Raw genomic sequence first — 18685 nt, forward strand, 5'->3', positions numbered from 1 at the left:
GTGGGTGATGCAAAAAGATGGAGAGACCCGGTGCATACCCCAAGGGGACCTGGTTTTAGGGTGAACTACCCATGACACTGTGCTTGTATCTGTATCTGCATGTACATATGTATATAGTTAAAGTAGTATGTGTTCATGTATAATTTAAAGGTTTAATATTTGATGTAACATTTTGGTATGGGAAAAAATTCGGGGTGGATAGTGTTGAGGGTTAGGTGTCCTTTTTTTTTTGTTTTGTCCTTCTGGCCTGCCCGGGGAATTTTTACCCATTAAAAGGTTGTGCTGGGACAACCTAACTACCGGTACTTAGGGGTGCTCACAACGGACAATGAGTGGCCGGGCCCAGGGCGGGGAAGGGGGCAGAAAAGGAGGGTGGGGACAGTTTTTGGGCTGGTTCTTCTTTGGTTTTTCGGGGAAGGACGTTTGTGTGCTGGGTCGCAGAGCTGCTGCGGTGGAGAGAAGGGAACTTTACCATCACCCAGACAGAGCGGCTGCTTCTTCTCCTTCTCCCCTCTTTGTTGGTGGCCTTGCACCCCCTGTCCTGCCGGGACGTGTAGCAGTGCCAGCCACCGCCGCAGAGCTGCTGATACACCTCATCCACCAGCCCAGGATCTCAGCTCATCCCTGCTGTTCCAGCTGACTGTTCCTCGGAGCCCTGCAAGAGCACCGGGACTGACTGCCCGAGGGGTTTGTGAAACAAAGCCTCTCCTCCATCCCATCTCAGCCGAGAAGGCTGTCCCGGGGTCCCTGTTTCTGTCTTCTTGTTATTGCTGTAGTTATTGTTTGTTTGTTTGCCTGGTTATACTAGTAAAGAACTGTTATTCCTATCCCCAGATCTCTGCCTGAAAGACCCCTTGATTTCAAATTTATAATAATTTGGAGAGAGAGGGTCTACATTCTTTCATCCCAAGGGAGGCTCCTGCTCTCCCTAGCGGACACCTGTCTTCTAGAACCAAGACACTGACCCATCTTGGTTTTGAGCTGAACATGTTTTATACGCTATCATTATACTACTTACATATTAATTATTAAACTTACTTTGTTCTATTGTATGCATTGTTTTTACCCAAGCATGGATTTCTCATGATATGCCCCAGGCCCCTAACATTGTTCCTCATGTTCTTTAAACAAAAATTATATCTAATCACATCTAACAATTCTATCATTTATCATATATTGATTCCACAGGTGCAGTTTCACATGATCTTTAGCAAGCACAAGGCCTAACATTTCCCAGGGCCTACTTTTCCTGGGCTTGCCAAGCCTAACTTTCTTTCTGAGTTCCCGAATTTCTTAAGATTTTAAAATGTTTTACTATCACCTCCAGAGTGACACAAAGAGGCCTGCCTGAACAGTCAGACAGCTACATCTATTTTTAATTTTAACTTTTAGAATTTTTCCAGAGCCTGCTGGCTGTGTTCAAGGTTTTCTCCCTATTTCCTCCCTAGTGCACATTCTCCAGAAACTCTGCTTTTACATCCTTTTGCATTGATTAAAGTTACCTGCAATGACCAGTCAAGCCAAACCATGGGAAAACTTGAACTTCGATCTCTACCCAGGCAAAATATCTGCCTCCCACATCTGAAGCCATGAGCTGCCAAGTACTGTCCCCACTGTGATACCCTGTCCCCTGGAGGTGTGCTGATGCCATTTCAAAGGGGTTGCCAATGAAAACAAGTTTGAATATTTTGGTAGTTTCCACATTGGCATTCAAATCCTTGACTAGAAAAATCACAAGTCAAGATTTCTAGGATTCTTCCATACCAAAGCTGTCATTCTCCCCCGTGATTTTAGAGTGCCTGAACAGTCAGACAAGGTTTTAGTTTTAGACACTACAAAGTCCCTGCTGTTTGGCGATCCCATTCCATCAGCATATAGTCCTGATGATTCCTTTAGGCAGGAGCAGCAAAGGCAAGAATGAGCCAAACAAGCTGTTCCTGTGTTCTCATGTCCTGCACAGCAGTAACTGGGAATTCAAGAATGTATTCAGGAGACAATGGGTGCACAGGGAGCCACCAAGACTTTGGGATGCTGAAATGGACCAGCCTGGTGCCCGTGCCCGGGCTGCACCGCGCTGAGCTCCAACTGGACAATCTAACAATGGTTGAATGGACACACCATGGGCCACTGGAGACTCCTACTCCTAGTTCTGTGAGCTACACTATTCACCTGTCATTCACCAGATGATTTTTTCATCTTTGCTTGAAATCCAGGAGAGGAAAAGGTCAACATGGAAAAGTGTTCTCCCAATTCTAGTGACAGCTGTGCCTGCACACCACCTGTGCCTATGACAGGGTGGCTGGAGACTGGATGATGTTGATGCTACTTTGCAACACCAAGTGCTCAGGGATTCTGGGATTGCCCAAGTGGAGAGCAAAACTGAGCCGTGTAAGTCCCTGCTTTTTTTCAGCGCATGATGCTTCTTCTTTTGTTCCAAGCAAGTCCAGGATTTGGTTTCATGTGTCTTTAAGGTGTCTGGACAGAAGAGAGGGAGGGCAGCTGCAGCATAGGGCTCCTGCCCCATCAGACTCTCTCTCTCTCTCTCTCTTTCTCAATATGGTGCTTATGCCGCTGCCTTGGGACACCTGAGTGTGGAAGGCCAGCTCGCCCTCAAGCACGGCCATCCAAGTCAGTCACGGGCACAGGCTGCAGCTGAAGCTGGCAAGCGTTGTTGTAAGGCTGCAAGTGAAGAGAAAGCCATTGTGGCCAACTCTGCTGAAGCCTTTTGCCAAAGCAAAGGCAATTGTGCCCAAAGCCTCCCCCTGTTTGGCACTGGGCTGCTGCGGACGCCTCAGTGCGCAGGTGCCGACGTTGGGGCTGCTGCTGTTCCTGGGCACGCTCTGCTGCTGTTTCTGTGGGCTCCAGAGCCGCTTGGGCAGCAGCCACTGGGCAGCCCTGCTGGAGGAGACATCGCCACCCTCCCCATGGTGGCAGCAGCTCTGCGGACCCCGAGCTCTGTGTCAGGGGGGCCTCGGTCACAGCAGCGTGGCCTGGGCAGCCGCGAGGGCCCGGGTTGGCCGCCAGCCCTGCCTCTGCCCACTGCCCCTTCCTGGAGGCACCCAGTGGCCGTGGCCTGGCAGCACCCCCTGCCCTCCATGTCCCCAGCCAGCCCAGCCTGGGCACCTCGGGCTGTCCCCACCCTCCCGCTGGGGTGGTGTCCCAGCCTCCAGGCCTTCTGCTGCAGGCCTGGGGGACATTTTGGGGAAGCACCGTAGCAGCCGGGTGTCAGGGACCAGGCGGCTGCATGGGGGCTGCTTATGGCCTCTGACACCCAATTCCTCAGTGCTTCCCACCACCCCGGCTCCTCCAGGGCCTTCTGTCCCCTTGGAACCTCCTGCCACCCACTCCCTCACACATCCCCCTCGTGCCTTCCCACTGCCTTGTCCCGTCTGGGACTCCGCAGCCCCTCATCCCTTCACAGCCTCCCAGCACCCCGTGCCCTCAGGGGCTCCCCCAGCCTGGCCCGGCAGCAGCGCCGCAGCCCCACAGGAGCTCCAGCAGCTCCTCAGCCATCACGGCAGCAACACACGGGCAGCAGGACACAGATGGCGCTTCCTGCCTGCCACAGGGCTTGTGGCTTCAGCACAACCACCAAAGGCCATTTCCCCTGCACACTGCACGCCCCGGCAGGTTGCTGAACACAAGAACCCTTTTCTCTCTCTTCCCCTATGCCCCACACAACCTGGGCAGTAAAAGAAAGGTCTTGGGACTCTTGTGGTTTATAACATATCCTATATTATTTACATACTAGATGGAAACGAAACGAAGAAAAGAATAATCTCTATGAAAAAAAAAATAACAGATGGCCCATGTGGCCCCAGAAGATAGAGCCTCTCAGCCCTAACATATCCTATATTATTTACATACTAAAAAGAAGAGAAAATAGGAAAATAACAACCATTATGAAATAAACAATCCTGGCTGGCCCATGTGGCCCCAGAAGACAGAGCCTCTCAGGTCAGCGCTGACCACATCTCCAGCAGCGCAGCCAGCCCAAGCCCGACAGACGAGGCCGTGTCCTCCATGCCCTGAGGATTTGGTCTTGCATCCTCTGCAGGATGGAATATCGGGCACTCTGGATGGCCCGGAGGACATACAGCGTCTCAAGTGCCAGGTCTGACACGGCACAGCTTCTGTCCTCCGTCAGGCGTTCGAGGGCTGCAAGAGAGACGAACAGAGCTACGGTCAGACCCCAGAGCTGTGGGGGCCCAGCGAGAGCCCCCTGCCAGGGCCATGCCAGCCGGCTCTTGCCTTGGCCAGGAGGGAGCAGGGACCAAGGGGGTCAGCCCGAAGCTGCTGGCCACAAATGCCCCACGTGGCCCTGAAATCTCACTGTGCTCTGCCCACGCCGCCCCTCATCGGGACAGGGAGCAGAGCCCTCCACAGCCTGGCCAGGGCTTGCAGCTGCCCCCGACAGCCACCGCTGTCAGCCTGCTGCCGTGGCTCACCTCTGCACAAGACCTGGAGCTCTGCGTGCTGCCCCCTTAGCTGCTCCCCGGCCATCCCTGAGAACACAGAGCCTGTCAGGGTCCCAGCAGCACAGCTCCCTGCCAGCGGCGCTGCCAGCCCTGTGGCCACACGGCCTCCTGCCCCGGCAGGGCTCAGCCCGGGCCCTTGCCGCATCCTGACTCAGCCCAAGGGCACGGCTGCCAGAGGCCGGCAGCAGCAGCCCCGAGGGCAGCCGGGGCTCCAGGGCGCCGGGCCCGGGTGCCGCTGCCAGGGCAGCAGCCGGGGCTGGGGCCGAGCTGCGGCGGGGCGGGGAGGGAGCCCGGGCTCGGGACTCACCGATGACCCTGATGGCCGCCGCTCTCAGGGTCTCCTGTGGGTCCTGCAGGTACTGCAGGGCCCGACGCAGGTGCTCGGCCAAGGGGATCCTGTGGTCTGCCAGCTGGAGAGAGCGGCAGGAGGGAAGGGTTGGCGCGGGCTCTGCCCCTCGGCCGGGCGCTGCTGCCTGCGGCTAGCCCCGGCCTCCCGTGCCCGGCCAGCCCTGAGGCCCGGCCAGCAGCCGCTGGCGCCGGGCTCTGGAGGGGGCAGAGGGCCGGCTGCTGCCCGGGGAGCCGCGGTGCCGGCCCGGCCCGCAGCCCCGCTGGGCCGGGGCTCCATCGGCACCCGGCTCGGGGCCACAGGGGGCGGCTGGAGAAGAAGCCGTGCGGACCCCGGGTGCAGCAGTGGGCAGGGGCACAGCTGCCAGCCCCACACACTGAGCACCGGGGCCAGGGGGCTTCTGTAGCTTGAGGCTGGGACTTCCAGGCTGTCCTTACCACGAGCTTGGCAAACTTCCACAGCTTCTCCTTCCTCACAGCTTTCTCCAGGTCTGGCCTCTTCAGGAAGTCAGCCGCGCGAAGGAGCGTTGTCCGAGAGGCCTGGGGAGCAGCAGAGAGCAGCAAATGGCCCCACAAGGCAGGGCACAGGAGTGTCCCAGTGCCAAGGGCTGGAGGAGGCTGCAGCCTGCAAGCCTGCGTCAGGGCAGGAGGCAGCTGAGCCCCCTGCCAAGGCGCAGCAGCAGCCCAGGAGTCCTCACCTCTGCCACATGCCGATTCTCATCTTGGCAGTGGAAAAAGAGTGGGAGCAGGCTCTGGTACACTCGTTCCTTCAGGGGCTTTCTTCCTTCTTCTTCTGCTGAAGACATCACTCTTCGAAGGAGAGACATGGAGAGCAGCTGCACCTGGCTATCAGGCTGTATGAAAGGAAGGAAGGAAAAATGACCTTATCATTGGCTTCTTATGGCCCACATCGGCACAGGTCTGCAAATGCACAGGGCACAAAGTGTCCGGGCAGCAGGCAGTGGCCGTGGCTGGGGCACAGAGCCTTACATTGTCCAGGAGTTTCAGGAGCGGCTCAGCCAGCTGCAGGGCCCTGCGCCAGGATATTGGGATGTCTTCTTTCAGGAAAATATGGCTCAGAAGAGCAGTGCTCATCCTGGCCACGTCACTGTCCAAGTCCCACAGGAGGTGCACTAGTCTTCCTGTCAGGCTCTGAATTCTTTCGGCCTGTGCAGAACACAAGTGTGTGAAAGCCCGGGCAGCTGCCGCAGGGCCCAGAGGCCAAAGGGCTGTCCCAAAGCACTCGGGCAGCTGAAGCAGGAGGCAGGAGAGCTGGGAGGAGCTGCCTCAGCGCCCAAGGCAAAGGCCAGCCAAGGCCAAGTGACAGCATTGCCCAGCCTCATGCTGCCCACACGGCCTCAGCTGCTGCCCCCTTCTCACCATGGAGGGACGGTCCTTTAGCAGGAGGAGAGCCCTGAGAACCTGGTGATGCATCTCTGTGGAATTGTACCACAGGTACTTATACAAGATCTCCATTAGGCTGTCACCACAGTCACTCAAGTCCAGGCAATCTAGGAGCTGAAAGGCACAGGGCAGTGAGAGGGGAGCTGGCCGGCAGGAGCCTGGAAGTCCGCAGGGCTGGGCCCAGGCAGCAGCACAGGGCGCGGGTGCCATCCCAGGCAGCTGTGGCTGTGCCAGGGGACAGGGCTGGCAGGGAGCTGAGCGAGGTAGTGCTGGCCATCAGGCTCACCTCCACAAGGAATGCCATGGCAGAGACATCCCAGAGTGGCAACGGTTTGCTGAGCACCTCAAGCAGGTAGCTTAAGATGCTTTTGCACAAGTGGACGGATGCACGGCGCATTACCCTGGAAGGCGGAAAATGGCAGAAAGAGTCTCAGCAAGGGTGCGAAAAGCCTCTCCCAGGACTGACTGACACAGTTGTCCTATTGCCCCAGCACCCTGTGAGGCGATTTGGGCCCTTGAGATGTGGCTGCTCCTGGACAGGTTCCTCTCGCAGCCTTTTGCAGTCTCCTTGGCCATCCCTCGGTGACGAGGCCCTCAGGCCCATGGCCACGGGGACTGTGGGGGGGCATCCCGGGCAGGGGGCACAAATGCCAGAGGCAGTGGGGAGAAGGGGGGCTCACCTGGCCAGCAGACCCACGGCATAGTGGTGGGTGTCAGCACAGAGCAGCGTGTCCCAGCCACGCTTGCGTTCCATTGCCACCACCACATGCTCCAAGTGGAGACTGCAGAGCAGGGCCTTCAGGGTCTGCACTGCAAACCTGTGTGCACAGCAAAGCCCAGGTGACGCTGGGAGCGCTGGCTCCGAGGCTGGGGAAGTGGCAGGGACAGGAGGAGTGGCATGGAGCACCTGTTGGGGCTGGTGGAGAGGCCGTGTTGCTCCTGGCATTCCTTCCAGAAGGTATGGACGTCCTCTGTCATATACAAAGTACTGAAGTATGTTTGGAAGAGGAGATGCACAAAGAGGCGGGGGAAATAGACTGTGAGGATCTGTGGGCAACAGGGCCCCTGGAGGATCTTCCACATCACCAGAGTTGCCTGCAGAGGACAAAGCAGCCCGAGACAGCGCTCAGTGCCGGGGTGTCCGTGTGGCAGGGCCTGAGCGTGGCAGGGAGAGGCCGGGGGAGACGCAGGGGGAGCAGCGGGCCTGGTGGCCCTGAAGCTGCCCGTAGGCCAGGTTTGTGGCCAGTGCCTGAAGCAGGGAGATGCAGTGGGGGAAGGAGGCAACAGAGCTGCTGGAGAGGCGGCCGGCCTTGCGGTGAGCAAAGGCCAGCTCCAGAAACTCACAGTCAGGGAAAAGACAGCCGTCTTGTCCCCATCAGAGGTGCCCAGGTTTTTCTGCGGCCAGCTCCCCACCACATTGATGAGGAGCGGTGTCACTTCCTCTGAAATCCAGGGCGAGAGCAAGATGGTCGTCCACATGGCCATAGCAGCTCTGCGGGGTCAGACACAGCACCGTGGGCTGGGCAGCAGCGGGGAGCTGAGCTGGCCGCCAGCTCTGCCTGTGCCCACTGGCCCTGAGCGGCAGCAGCAGCCAGGCAGCCCAGCCCTGTGGGGACAGGCCCCTGAGGGGCAGGCTGGCAGCACGGCAGCGGGCTCGGGGGCCAACTTTGTAGCAGGGCTGGCAAAGGGAGCAGCCAGAGGGCCCTGGAAGTCTGTGTTGCTCACAGCCCTGGGCCGGGCTCTACAGGGTGATGGGCTGGGGAGCCCTGAGGCCTCGGGGCAGCTGGGCCCCATACCTGTCACACGTTGGGGCCACCCGCAGGAGAGTGATGGCCACATCATCGGGCTCTGCCTCGGCCACTTGCATCAGGGCCCAGTCCATCCTGTGCTCAGCAGCCTCATTGGCCATGAGCCACTGGTGGATGTACCTCACCACGCCGGGCACCTGGAGAAGGCACAGGGAAACTTGGAATGCTAGCAGAGGGAGTCAGCAATGTGCCCAGCTTCTTCCCCAGACAAGTGCTTCTCTTCCAGCCCACTGCCATGGCCTCAAAAGCTTCAAGTGAGCAGCAGGCGTGGCTTGGGAAAGCCAAGCAATTGCTGGAGGATCAAAGGCTGGCCACAGGCTGCTTACTTGCTCTGGATTGAAAAGAGCCGTCTCTACAAGCAGATCCAGCTGGGCAGCGCTGCTCTGTTCTACCAAGACCTCTGAGGATGCCTTGACCTCAGTGTCCATAGGTCTGGTGTCTTCCTTGCCAATTCTCGTGATGAATTGGTAAAGAAACTGTAGGAGAAGGGCAGGAAGGCAGGGAAGTTGCATGGAGTGCTCCAAGTGCGGTGCTGGGCTGAGCAGTGCCAGCAGGCCCAGCGCAGGTGGGGATGGCTGCAGGTACCTGCGCTGCTCTGCGGAAGCGGCCACGGGCGGTGTCCTGCTCTTGTGTGCCGTCCATGGCTGCATCTGGCAAAGAGCAGCCAGAGCTGAGAGGCTGCAGGAGAGGCCGGAGAGCACAGCCCAGCCCTGCGTTCCCTAGGCAGGGACAGTCCCGGGATGCCCCAGGGGATGCAGCACGGCCACTGCTGCGGGGGCAGCCCCAGCCCCTTTTTTGTGCTGTCCATGGGTGTGTCTCCACAGGACAGTGTGGGATGGGATGAGATGGGATGCAATGGGATGGGATGGGGCCAAGATGGCCGCAGGCACCAGCCCTGTGGCCCAGCTCTGCCACTCACCCTCCTCCAGCGGCTGCAACTGCTGCACCTCTTCGGTCTCTGGTGCTGGGACAGCTCCAGGGCCTTCTTCCTCGACCTCCTCCTCCTCCTCCTCCACCCAGGCCAGCTTGGGCACTCTTGGGGGTCGCTGCTCCCTATCTTCTTTCGGACTCTCCAATCCTTTCCATAGGAACAGCACCAGGGGATGGCATGGCATGGAATGGGATGGGGCCAAGCTGGCAACAGGCACTAGCCCTAAGGCCGAGCTCTGCAACTCACCCTCCTGTGGTGCCTGGAAGTCCTGCACCTCTTCAGACTCCTGTGCCAGGACAGCTCCAGAGCCTTCTTCTTCCTCCTCCTCAAGCCAGGCCAACTTGGGCACTCTTGGGGGTCTCTGCTCCATGGCAGTGACTGGATTTCTGGCTACTTGCAGGAGAGATGGCTCGGAAAAGCTCGGAGTCAGCAAGTCCTGCAGTCGTGCCTGGAAGGCACCTGCAAGACTCAAGTCCTGGCAAGATTGCAAGACAGCGAGTCCTGCACTTGGGTCTTGAGGGCTCCTGCCACAAGGACAGGAGGCTCCTCAACAGGGATTGTGGTCTGGTCTCAAGGGCAGAGACTGCAGGGATGGGCGACACGTCGGAAAAGCTCCGGGTCACCAAGTCCCACGGTCTGCCCTCAAGAGAACCTTAAGAAGGAAGGGTCAGCAAGGCCACAGGTCAGCAAGACCTGTGGTCTGGCCTCGAGGTCACCTGTAGGAACAGTGCTTCAGAAAAGCTCCAGGTCCGACACAAAGGAGTGCGCTGTGCGGGGGCTCCTCACAGCACCGCTCTGGCGCGTCCTGACCCGTCGCGTGCACCGAGCACTGTGGCGTGGCCCTGTCACCGCCAGCTCCTATGTCAGCACGTGTCACAAAGGGCCCTTTGACATCTGCTCCCGTTGCCACCATCCCACGGTGACCGTGCTGCAGCGTGTCACAAAGGGCCCTTGCACACCCTGCCCTCTGCCCTGGGGCCGCCCCCATCCCCCCCCCAAGTGGCCCAGCTTGGAAGGAATCCCTTGCCCAAAGTGTCTAAGACAGCCTGACGGGATCTTTAGGAACAGCTTGTTAGAAATGAAATGGAGGCAAATTTATCAATAGGAATTTTATTGAAAACTTTGTAAAATTTACTCATGGAAATGTCTCGGTGTTGAGAGACAGGTGTCTGCTAGGGAGGGCAGGAGCCTCCCTTGGAATGAAAAATGTAGACCCCCCCCTCCGAATTATGATAATCCTGAAATCAAGGGGCTCTCAGGCAGCGATCTGGGGATAGGAATGACAGTTCTTTACTAATATTTATAACCAGGCAAACAAACAACAATAACTACAGCGTTAGCAAGAAAACAGAGCCAGGGACCCTGTGACAGCTTTCTGGGCTGAGACGGGAAAGGATGGAGGAGAGGCTTTGTTTCACAAACCCCCTCAGGTTGGCAGTCAGTGCTGGTGCTCCTGCAGGGCTCTGAGGAACACTCAGCTGGAACAGCAGGGATGAGCTGAGATCCCGGGCCAGTGGCTGAGGTGGATCAGCAGCTCCGTGGTGGTGGCTGGCACTGCCACACGTCCCGGCAGGACAGGGGGTGCGAGGCCACCAACGAAGAGGGAAGAAGGAGAAGAAGCAGCAGCTCCATCTGGGTGATGGCGAAATTCCCATCTCCCCACCACAACAGCTCTGTACCCAAAGTGTTCTTCTCCGAAGCTGAAGAAGCCACCAAACTGTCCCCACCCCCCCCTTTTCCTGCCCCCTTCCCCCCCTGGGCCCAGCCAAACTCTTTATCTTTCCTCAAGCACACACCAGGTACCCGCAGTTAAGTTTTCCCTGCAAGTCATGAGTAAAAATTCCACAGGCAAGCCAGAACTAAATAGAAAATAAAGGACACCTAACCCCCAACACCTGTAAGTTGTATCTTGAGAGTCAGCCAGGATCTTTGTTTGCCAGAACCACCTCTGAAGTTTAATCAAGGCATTAGTCATCAAAATTATTTTGAAAATTTAAAACTCAAGTAGCCAAAATACTCAATGTAACTAATTGCTGGGTATGTTCTCAGCTCAGGTTGGGAGGAATGGGGTTCCCTCGGAGGGCTCACCCTGTGGGGTGGCCAAAACTCTGTCAATGGGCTCTGACTTGTAACGGATCCAGTGCAGGGACACTGACAGAAAACTGTGCTGTGGAACACAGGAATGCAATTATCAGTTTTACAGGATTGACTGAGATTTCCCTTCCGGAGAAACCAAGCCCTGTTCTAGCTGGAGGCCACAATGTGAAAGGATTTCTGTGCTTTACCATCACAAGCTTACTCCTTCTTTTTCCTCACTCTCATTCATGTTAGGAACAATAATTCTGTTGTCCATGGAGCTGGCACCTTTTGAATTCCAGAATAATGTCCCCAAGGTCCTTTGCTGTTCAGCTTTACCGCGCTGTCTGTGGCTAACAAGGCTTGCTGGGGTCCTTTTCCCTTCGGCTGGAGAGGTGCCGGGTCCCAGTCCCTGCGGGACAGCCAGGCTCCTGGCTGGAATTGGTGTGGAAGTCCCTCAGGGTCACATCAGCCTTCACATGGAGCCCCGTGGATCTGAGCATTTTCCAAAGGGGCCGTTGGGGCAAACAGGGAGATTTGGTCTGGCAGGGTCTGTAGAACAATATCCCATCCCATCGACTTGTTCTGGCAGAGAACACTTGGCTGCAGGGACATATTCCCATTGTTCCTGCCCAGGTCTCAGGATTCAAACAGTGTTGTCTTTGCCCAGAGCTGTTCCTTCAGCTGGCTTGGGAGGGCCATTTGGCCTCTGGACCCACACTCTGGCTCCTTTATTAGGACTGCTGGGTCCAAACTCTTTTTATCCACAAATGGAGGCAATTTGAAGTGGATATTCTTTCTTCACAATTATTTTTTCAATTGCGATATCAATATTTCTTCTACCTTGTCATGGGGTTGAACAATCAAATCTTGTTCACTATTGTTTAACAGACTTACTTCAATTTCTCCTTGATAATCTGCATCAATTCCTCCTCCCGTGACATGAGCCCTTTGCAAGGCCAAGCTCCAGTGAGCAGTTATCAAACCAAAGTGTCCTGGAGGAATCTTAATTCTTATTCCTGTATTGTAAACTGTCATTTGCTTCTGATTTCTCCTAATGAATTCCAGTGCATGAAGGTCCAGCCCTGCAGCCTCTGGGGTGGCCCTGGCAGGGGCCATCACACCCAGAACAATTTCCCAGGCAGTCCAAGTCTCACTGTCCATGGCTGTGTTTGCAAATTGGGTGCAGCCGTGCACACCCAGGGGTTTCCATTTCCCAGTGGGCCCATTGTTAAGGGCATGGAGCCCATCTGGGAGATGGGTTCTCCACCGGGACAGGTTCCCATCTCCTCATTTTATCAGCTGCTCTTTTAACAATTGTTCAACCAATCCTGTAGCTTGTAGATCGTGTGGTACGTGAAAAACCCAGCAGTCTTAATGACTGTGTTTTTCTCAGGAACAGACAAAGCATTCCACATCACAGCATTGCCAAACCCTATAAAAATTGCCAGTTTTATCCCTTCCTCCTTTATTCCTTGTATACAGTTCACAAAGTTTACCATTGACATTCGGGTCTTTGCTAGTCCTTTTTTGTAGGGTATTTTAGTGTTACAGTGAGCAGCCAAAGGTAATGTCATGGGGTAGCTTTACCTTTAAGACAGCTTAGAGGGAGAGAAAGTTGAAGCTGCTGGTGGCTGATGGGAGTTTTTCCTCCCGATCAATTATCAGTCATTTCCAAGAATTGACAGCAGATCTGACTATTAAAAAGTGAATTCCACTTGTAAACACCCCCTTAAGAAGTACAGACAGAATTCTCTTGCTCTCTTTGTTTTCCGGCTTCTGAGGAGGTAACAAGGCTCTGTCTCGGCCTCCTCCCCCGCTCTCCAGGCCGACAAGGCCGCGGGGTGGAGGAGGGGAGGGGGAAGAGAAGCAGCGCTCGTCAGCCGAGCTCGGTTTTCAGTTTTTGTTGGTAGACTGAAACTTAACACCATGAACTCTTGCAGTTTTCTTAAAGCTTTTAATTTTTTTGCTACCTGGATAAACATACAGATTACTCCTTTTGTCAGAAAGACAGAGAGAGGGACAATCAACATAGAGGAGACATCATAGAACCACCAAAAACAGTGAAGAAAAGAGTTAAGTTTAAATAAGAAAGAGAGAATAAGATGATGCTTTACAGCTGAAATATCTTTCTGTTAAAGCTATGGAGATAGACAATAATAGTATAAAAAGACTCCTTTAATTCATGATAAGAGTATTAGGAGGAATGAGATATTCAAAGTGTAACTTTTGAGCAGAAGAAAGAGAGAGTACTTGTGATACTGTGAGTTGCTGGAATTGAGTTGAGTGAAGATTTTGAAGCTTTGAGAGGCAAAGAGAAAACTGTTTTCCAGGAAGGCTCACAGAGACAAATAAAGAAGACTTCTGCCTTTGAATAACTTATCCTTAAAAATAAGATTCCTAAACTCTGTGACCCATACACACCTCGGAGATGTGAAATGGGAGGAGAAGATTTAATGACAGATTTCCGGGCAGCTGGCATTAGAGAAATAGAAAACTATGATGAAAAATAGTTTTCTCGTGAGAAACTCTGTAAGCTAACAGAAAGAGACTTCTGGTTCTCTACAAAGACTGATGAAAGACTGTAGCGAGAATTAAGACTGTTTTTCACCACTAGAGTCCTAAAGTTATTTGTCTCTATGTTGTCATGTGTACAGAGAAATAGTGAAGATGTGGAAGATAAGGAGGTTTTCTGAAAGTTTATTCTGGTATTCTTATTCTTGTAGTTTGTTAATAAACTGTCTTTATTCCCTTTAAGTCTTAAGCCTGTTTTGCTCTTGTTCTAATCCATATCTCACAACAAGAAATAAGTAGTTTTTAGTTACTGGTTTAAAACCACGACAAATTGGAATTGTCAGCATTATTTCACATTATCGATTTTTAGTTATATATATAAATATATATTATTATGTTGTTATTATTATTGTTATTATTATTTTACTTGGACAAACAAACCTGAGCTAAAGACTAAGTGACTTCTTCTGTCACTCCACGTGGGAGCATTCCGAAAACAATTGTTCCTTCTGTTGGTGCTGTTAACAAAATCCCTCCTTGTCTTCCCAAACCCATGAGTTCTTTTCCTTTTTCCATATGCAATGTTTGGATGCATTTTAAGACATCCAGCGGTTCAGCCTCTTTTAACCGACTGCCCCACTGCTCGCACAGTGCTCCGACCTCAGCCCCACTCCAGAGCCAGCGAACTCTGGGGAGGGCTTCCCTTCTGGGAATTACAGATGGGACTGATTCCTTACATTTACATTTTAAAAGTGACATTTTGTTGTGATCTGGCTAGACTTTGCCAGTTTTGTTTCAGCAGCAGGCAGAGTCAGCACCAAAGGCACAAACACCACCTGAAGGAATCAGTGTCACTTACTGCAGCTCCAAGCAGCAAAAGATGACAAAAGGAGCAGCTCAACAATGAATCCAATCATCAGTGCCAAAGATTGCCTGCAGGGATTAACAAAGATCCAGCACCAGTTCCCCTCAGACTTTCAGCCATCCCCAGATCCACCCATCAGCTGGGGAAGCTGTCACAGCCAAGGGCTGGAGAGCCACTCCAGACACTGGGAATTGCTGCAGGTGCCTCCAGCCACAGGTGAGGCTCCAACCCCGCTGTGAGAGAGGGCCCAGCTTTGATAGTGCTGAATAAACAAACTGACAGCACTTCTGGTGTGGGAATATCTGGTTTCATCCTCCTCTTGGGTCCCTACCAAAGCCTGGCCAGGCCTCAAGGAGGAACCAAGGGAGTCAACCCTGACCATACACCCCAAACAAGGCCAGATGTCGGATTTCATGGCCTTGTCTGGCTTCTAAACACAGAAAGGTCAATCTATGTTTCATTGATGAGTGGATACAACTATCACAGTGTTCATGACCATGAATATTTCAGTAATGAGCAGATGGACAGATAACCTTTGGCTGGAAGGTTCATCCAGAGATCACCTTTGGCTCAGGGCCTGTTGTTCAGGCCTCACTCAGGGCCTGTTGTGCAGACCTTGGCACTTCAGGAACGAGGGTTAGTGGGGGGCTTGACACTGCTGGGTGACTGGCTGGACTGGATGAGCTCAGAGGTCTTTTCCAGCAGAATGGATTCTATAATACCAGGATTCTATCTGCTGCATTCAGCTAGGTCCATTACTTAGCAGCATTACTTTAGTCCAAAAGCCCCCTCTTGCTCAGCTCTTGTGGCCTGAGGCTTCAGCTCCTTCAGCTCCTGGTGCTGAGCTGCTCAAGCTGAAGGAGACCACTGGGAGAGAAGAATAAGTTCATTCAATTCCTTCTGGGACACGGAGAGGGGAAATGTGAAAACAGGCGCATTGTTTGGTGTGGCCTCCTCTCTGCTCTTCACACCTTTCAGTGCTTTGACCCAGCCAAGAGCTTTCTCCAGGATTCAATGAAGCAGCTGTTCCTGCTCCCAGCTCTGGCTCTTCCCAGTCTCTGACCTTGACTGGTTTTGTCCCTCTTACTGTGCCCTCTGTTCCCCCACGGGGCTGCCCCAGACGGAGGGATCAGATCCAGGCACTGCTGCTGCTCCCTCGGGACCAGCCCCAGTTTGGTTGTTGCTGGCAGTGCCAGCAGAAGCCGTGGCTGGAGCAGCGGGTGCTGACAGTGCCCCAAGGCCCGGGGCTGGAGGGGTCCCTGGGCTGGGGCTGGGAGGGAGCTGCCCCTTGTTCTCTCTCTGCCTCCCGCAGAGCTGGGCCGGGCACAAGTGGGGCAGCAGAGCCAACAGGGAGCCTGCGAGTCTCTTGCAGCCGTGCCTGCTTAGAGTTTGGCCTTGGAGCTTCAGGTGGGCAAAGGCAGCTGCTCTGCTCCCTCTGCGTGTGCCCGTGTTCAGCACTGCTGCTCCATCAGTCTGTGCCCAGCAACGGGGAAAATGCCTCAGCCCTGCAGGGCCAGGAGCTGCCGGGCTCTGCCTGAGCAGCTCAGCCAGCGGGAAGGGAGCTGCTCCACACGGGAACCAGGAGCAAAGGACGTGCCTTTTCTAGGACATGTTTTCTGTAAAAAAAAACAACAAAAACAACAAAAGCAAACAAAAAAACCCCGAAAAAAATATGAAAGATAAAAATTACCCCCAAAAGTGTAGTGAAGAATCTTGATAACACTGGAGTAAGAAAGAGGTAACTGATCTTTTGAAAAAGAGAACTCAGCTTTGATTTTAGTTCTTAGTTTGTACCCGTGCTAGTGAAAAGGATCCATTAGCTGCCTTCCTTGAGAGATTTTATGGATGTTTTCCAATATTAAGATATTTTACACTGCAGTTAAAGGAATAGAAAATTGAAATACATGTTCTTCATGACTGTGTCTTGAGTGTAAAAATTTGCAGTTTGGAACTTGGACCTAAATGATGAGTTTGGCGGGAGAAATGCAGCGCTCAACATGAATGATCAGCAAGTCTCATTTATTGGTAACTCTAAAACCACTTATATAGCATCAATAATTAGGCTCATACATAGTGCAAAAGCAAGCTCATTCTTGGATATTTTTATTTAAGGTCAACTCCACCTAATTCAACATTCCTGTGATCGCTCATCTATGCTGAATTCACATTCTTCTGATCACAGCGTCCTGTTCTCAGTTAACAGTTATCACTAAGGCCTTCCTGACCTTGCAGCATCTCACACCAACTGTACTCTATTGTCTCATTCTTTCCCAGCTAACTGCTGCATGGGAACATGACCTTTGCTCTCTAGCCATTCCTCTGTAATTCCTCTGTTTTCTTTTTGTACTAACAAAACTGTAGAAGTAGCCCTTTTCATCATGTTTTGCAAGCATTGCAGTATGCAAGGAATAAACACTAACACAATCACAATGATCAATATAACAACAATTGCCATTTGTGCCAAATATTTTAACCATCCTGTGAGACCTAGGGATTGAAACCATTCCTCTAATGGATTTGTTTCCATGGTTAATATTTTCATATTGTTCTGTAGTTGTCGGAGATGAGCATGAATAGACACTGAATGGTCAGAAAGATTCATGCAACACATCCCATCAAAGTCTTCACAGCCATGGCCCTGTGCTAATAGCAAAAAATCAATAGCAGCTCTATTCTGCAATACAGCATGCCTAACACTCTTCATTTCCAAAAGCAAATCAGACAAAACCTTTGATGTAATATTAAACTGTTTTCCTGTCCAACATGCCAGTCGTCGTAACTGTGTTAAGGCTTGAGCACTAGATACTCCAGGTGTAAAAATAGATGACACGATCACTGTAGGACGTTCCCAAAGTTCAACCTGATCCTTGCATTCTGGCCCCAATTGGAACACACTTCTCTTTGTTCGTAACCTGGTTCTATTGGCTCCTCATAGTTGCTGTATAGTGGGTGCAAACAATGTCAATTTCCCAAAATAACAAGGCCCTCCATAAATGTTTGCTGGCAGTCCTTGCCATGCACGATCTCCACAGATTAGAAAAATACCAGGTGGTAATTGTAGAGGTGAACTGCTAGAATTTACCTTGTGAGACCAATTGCCACAGTATGCATCATTATTTTGCAAATATAGCAAATTTTGTGGAGAAATATTTGTACCATTTGGCCCATGAGACCTTTTTGCATGATTGTTCCTAGCCCAATTGACAAAAGTTAAACAATAATTGCTAGGGGCTGAGCCTAACAGTCTTAATCTCGTGGCTCTGACCCGGTAACATTTAAACCTGTAGCAATGTACCAAATTTGAGCATCAGTGGGATTTGCCTGAATTAAACCTGTGTCACAGATATTGATCGTGAATTTACCTGATGGGATTTCACATAATGTTTTGTTTGCTTCCTTGGGTGTTTTCCAATTCTTTGTACAGTTTTTAAACATCGTGGCATTGAGTGAATCCTCTAAAGGTGCTCCCACTAAACAAGTTTGAAAAGGATCTGAAGGGGTGGCCATTGAAAGACAAAAATTATCCTGTCCAGTTTGATTGGCCCACATTATCCACATATTTTGTCTTTCATCAATGTCAATCAAGAGCCCCTCATTTCCCTTTATCATGGTAAACCAGAACAACAACCGAATCAGAGATAGTCTCTTAAGGACTTTAAAAAGATTGTGGCAGTTCAGCCAGCATCTTGGCTGGATCCCATGGGAGATCTTGCTTCCCTTTTCTTTTACCCCTCTGCCTGGCCCGTCGATTCGGTTGCTTTGAACCACGGGCTGTTCCATCTTCTCAGCAGCAGGGATAACTTTCAGGGAAAGACCCTTTCTCTCGAGACTGCCGTTTTAAGAATTGCTCCCAATTTTTATTTTTTACCCCTGGAATATCACACCTGACCTGTGTCAGTGTTTTATGACAGTGTATTGTGGTTATTTCAATAATATACGGCAAAGGGGTATTAGGATGATAACAATAATTTTCTGGGTTTATCCCAAAAGCAAAAATCTCCCACCATCTATCAGATCCTTTTTCAAATTGTCCTGTTTGTATACCTTCCTGTAATGCAACCTCAGTGAAATTTCTTTCAAAGTTGTAACACTCTGTACAAATCCCTCTTGGGGATGGACCCCACTTAGAATGTGTCCACCACTTTTCTTTACACACTTTACAAATGTAGCATACAAAAGGATAACATTCACACTCTGGTACTGTACACAAGATTTGCATGTGAGAGTCCATCAGATCCCGTCTCTATGTTGATGGTAGAGAGCG

General features: G+C 52.3%; 1 protein-coding gene across 2 annotated transcripts; it reads right to left on the bottom strand.

Moving 5' to 3' along the window:
* Nucleotides 1-3715: 3715 nt before the first annotated feature.
* Nucleotides 3716-9855, bottom strand: LOC147646720 (maestro heat-like repeat-containing protein family member 7). 2 transcript variants are annotated; one of them, XM_086873041.1, is made up of 16 exons: nucleotides 9213-9855; nucleotides 8955-9113; nucleotides 8621-8685; nucleotides 8362-8511; nucleotides 8024-8172; nucleotides 7572-7719; nucleotides 7135-7322; nucleotides 6908-7045; nucleotides 6514-6628; nucleotides 6204-6341; nucleotides 5814-5990; nucleotides 5522-5677; nucleotides 5262-5363; nucleotides 4786-4888; nucleotides 4449-4505; nucleotides 3716-4158 (listed from the first exon to the last, which is right to left on the bottom strand). In XM_086873041.1, exons 1-16 carry the CDS (start codon nucleotides 9334-9336, stop codon nucleotides 3959-3961), a joined length of 2169 nt encoding a protein of 722 aa, XP_086729167.1. In that variant the 5' UTR covers nucleotides 9337-9855; the 3' UTR covers nucleotides 3716-3958. The 2 variants fall into 2 exon arrangements, with proteins under 2 accessions (XP_086729167.1, XP_086729168.1); XM_086873042.1 differs by having other exon boundaries at nucleotides 8621-8713; nucleotides 9213-9799.
* Between the last annotated feature and the right edge of the window lie 8830 nt (nucleotides 9856-18685).

The sequence above is a fragment of the Cyanistes caeruleus genome, unplaced genomic scaffold (genome assembly GCF_971803275.1).
Source record: "Cyanistes caeruleus unplaced genomic scaffold, bCyaCae1.hap1.1 HAP1_SCAFFOLD_81, whole genome shotgun sequence".
NCBI lineage: Eukaryota > Metazoa > Chordata > Aves > Passeriformes > Paridae > Cyanistes > Cyanistes caeruleus.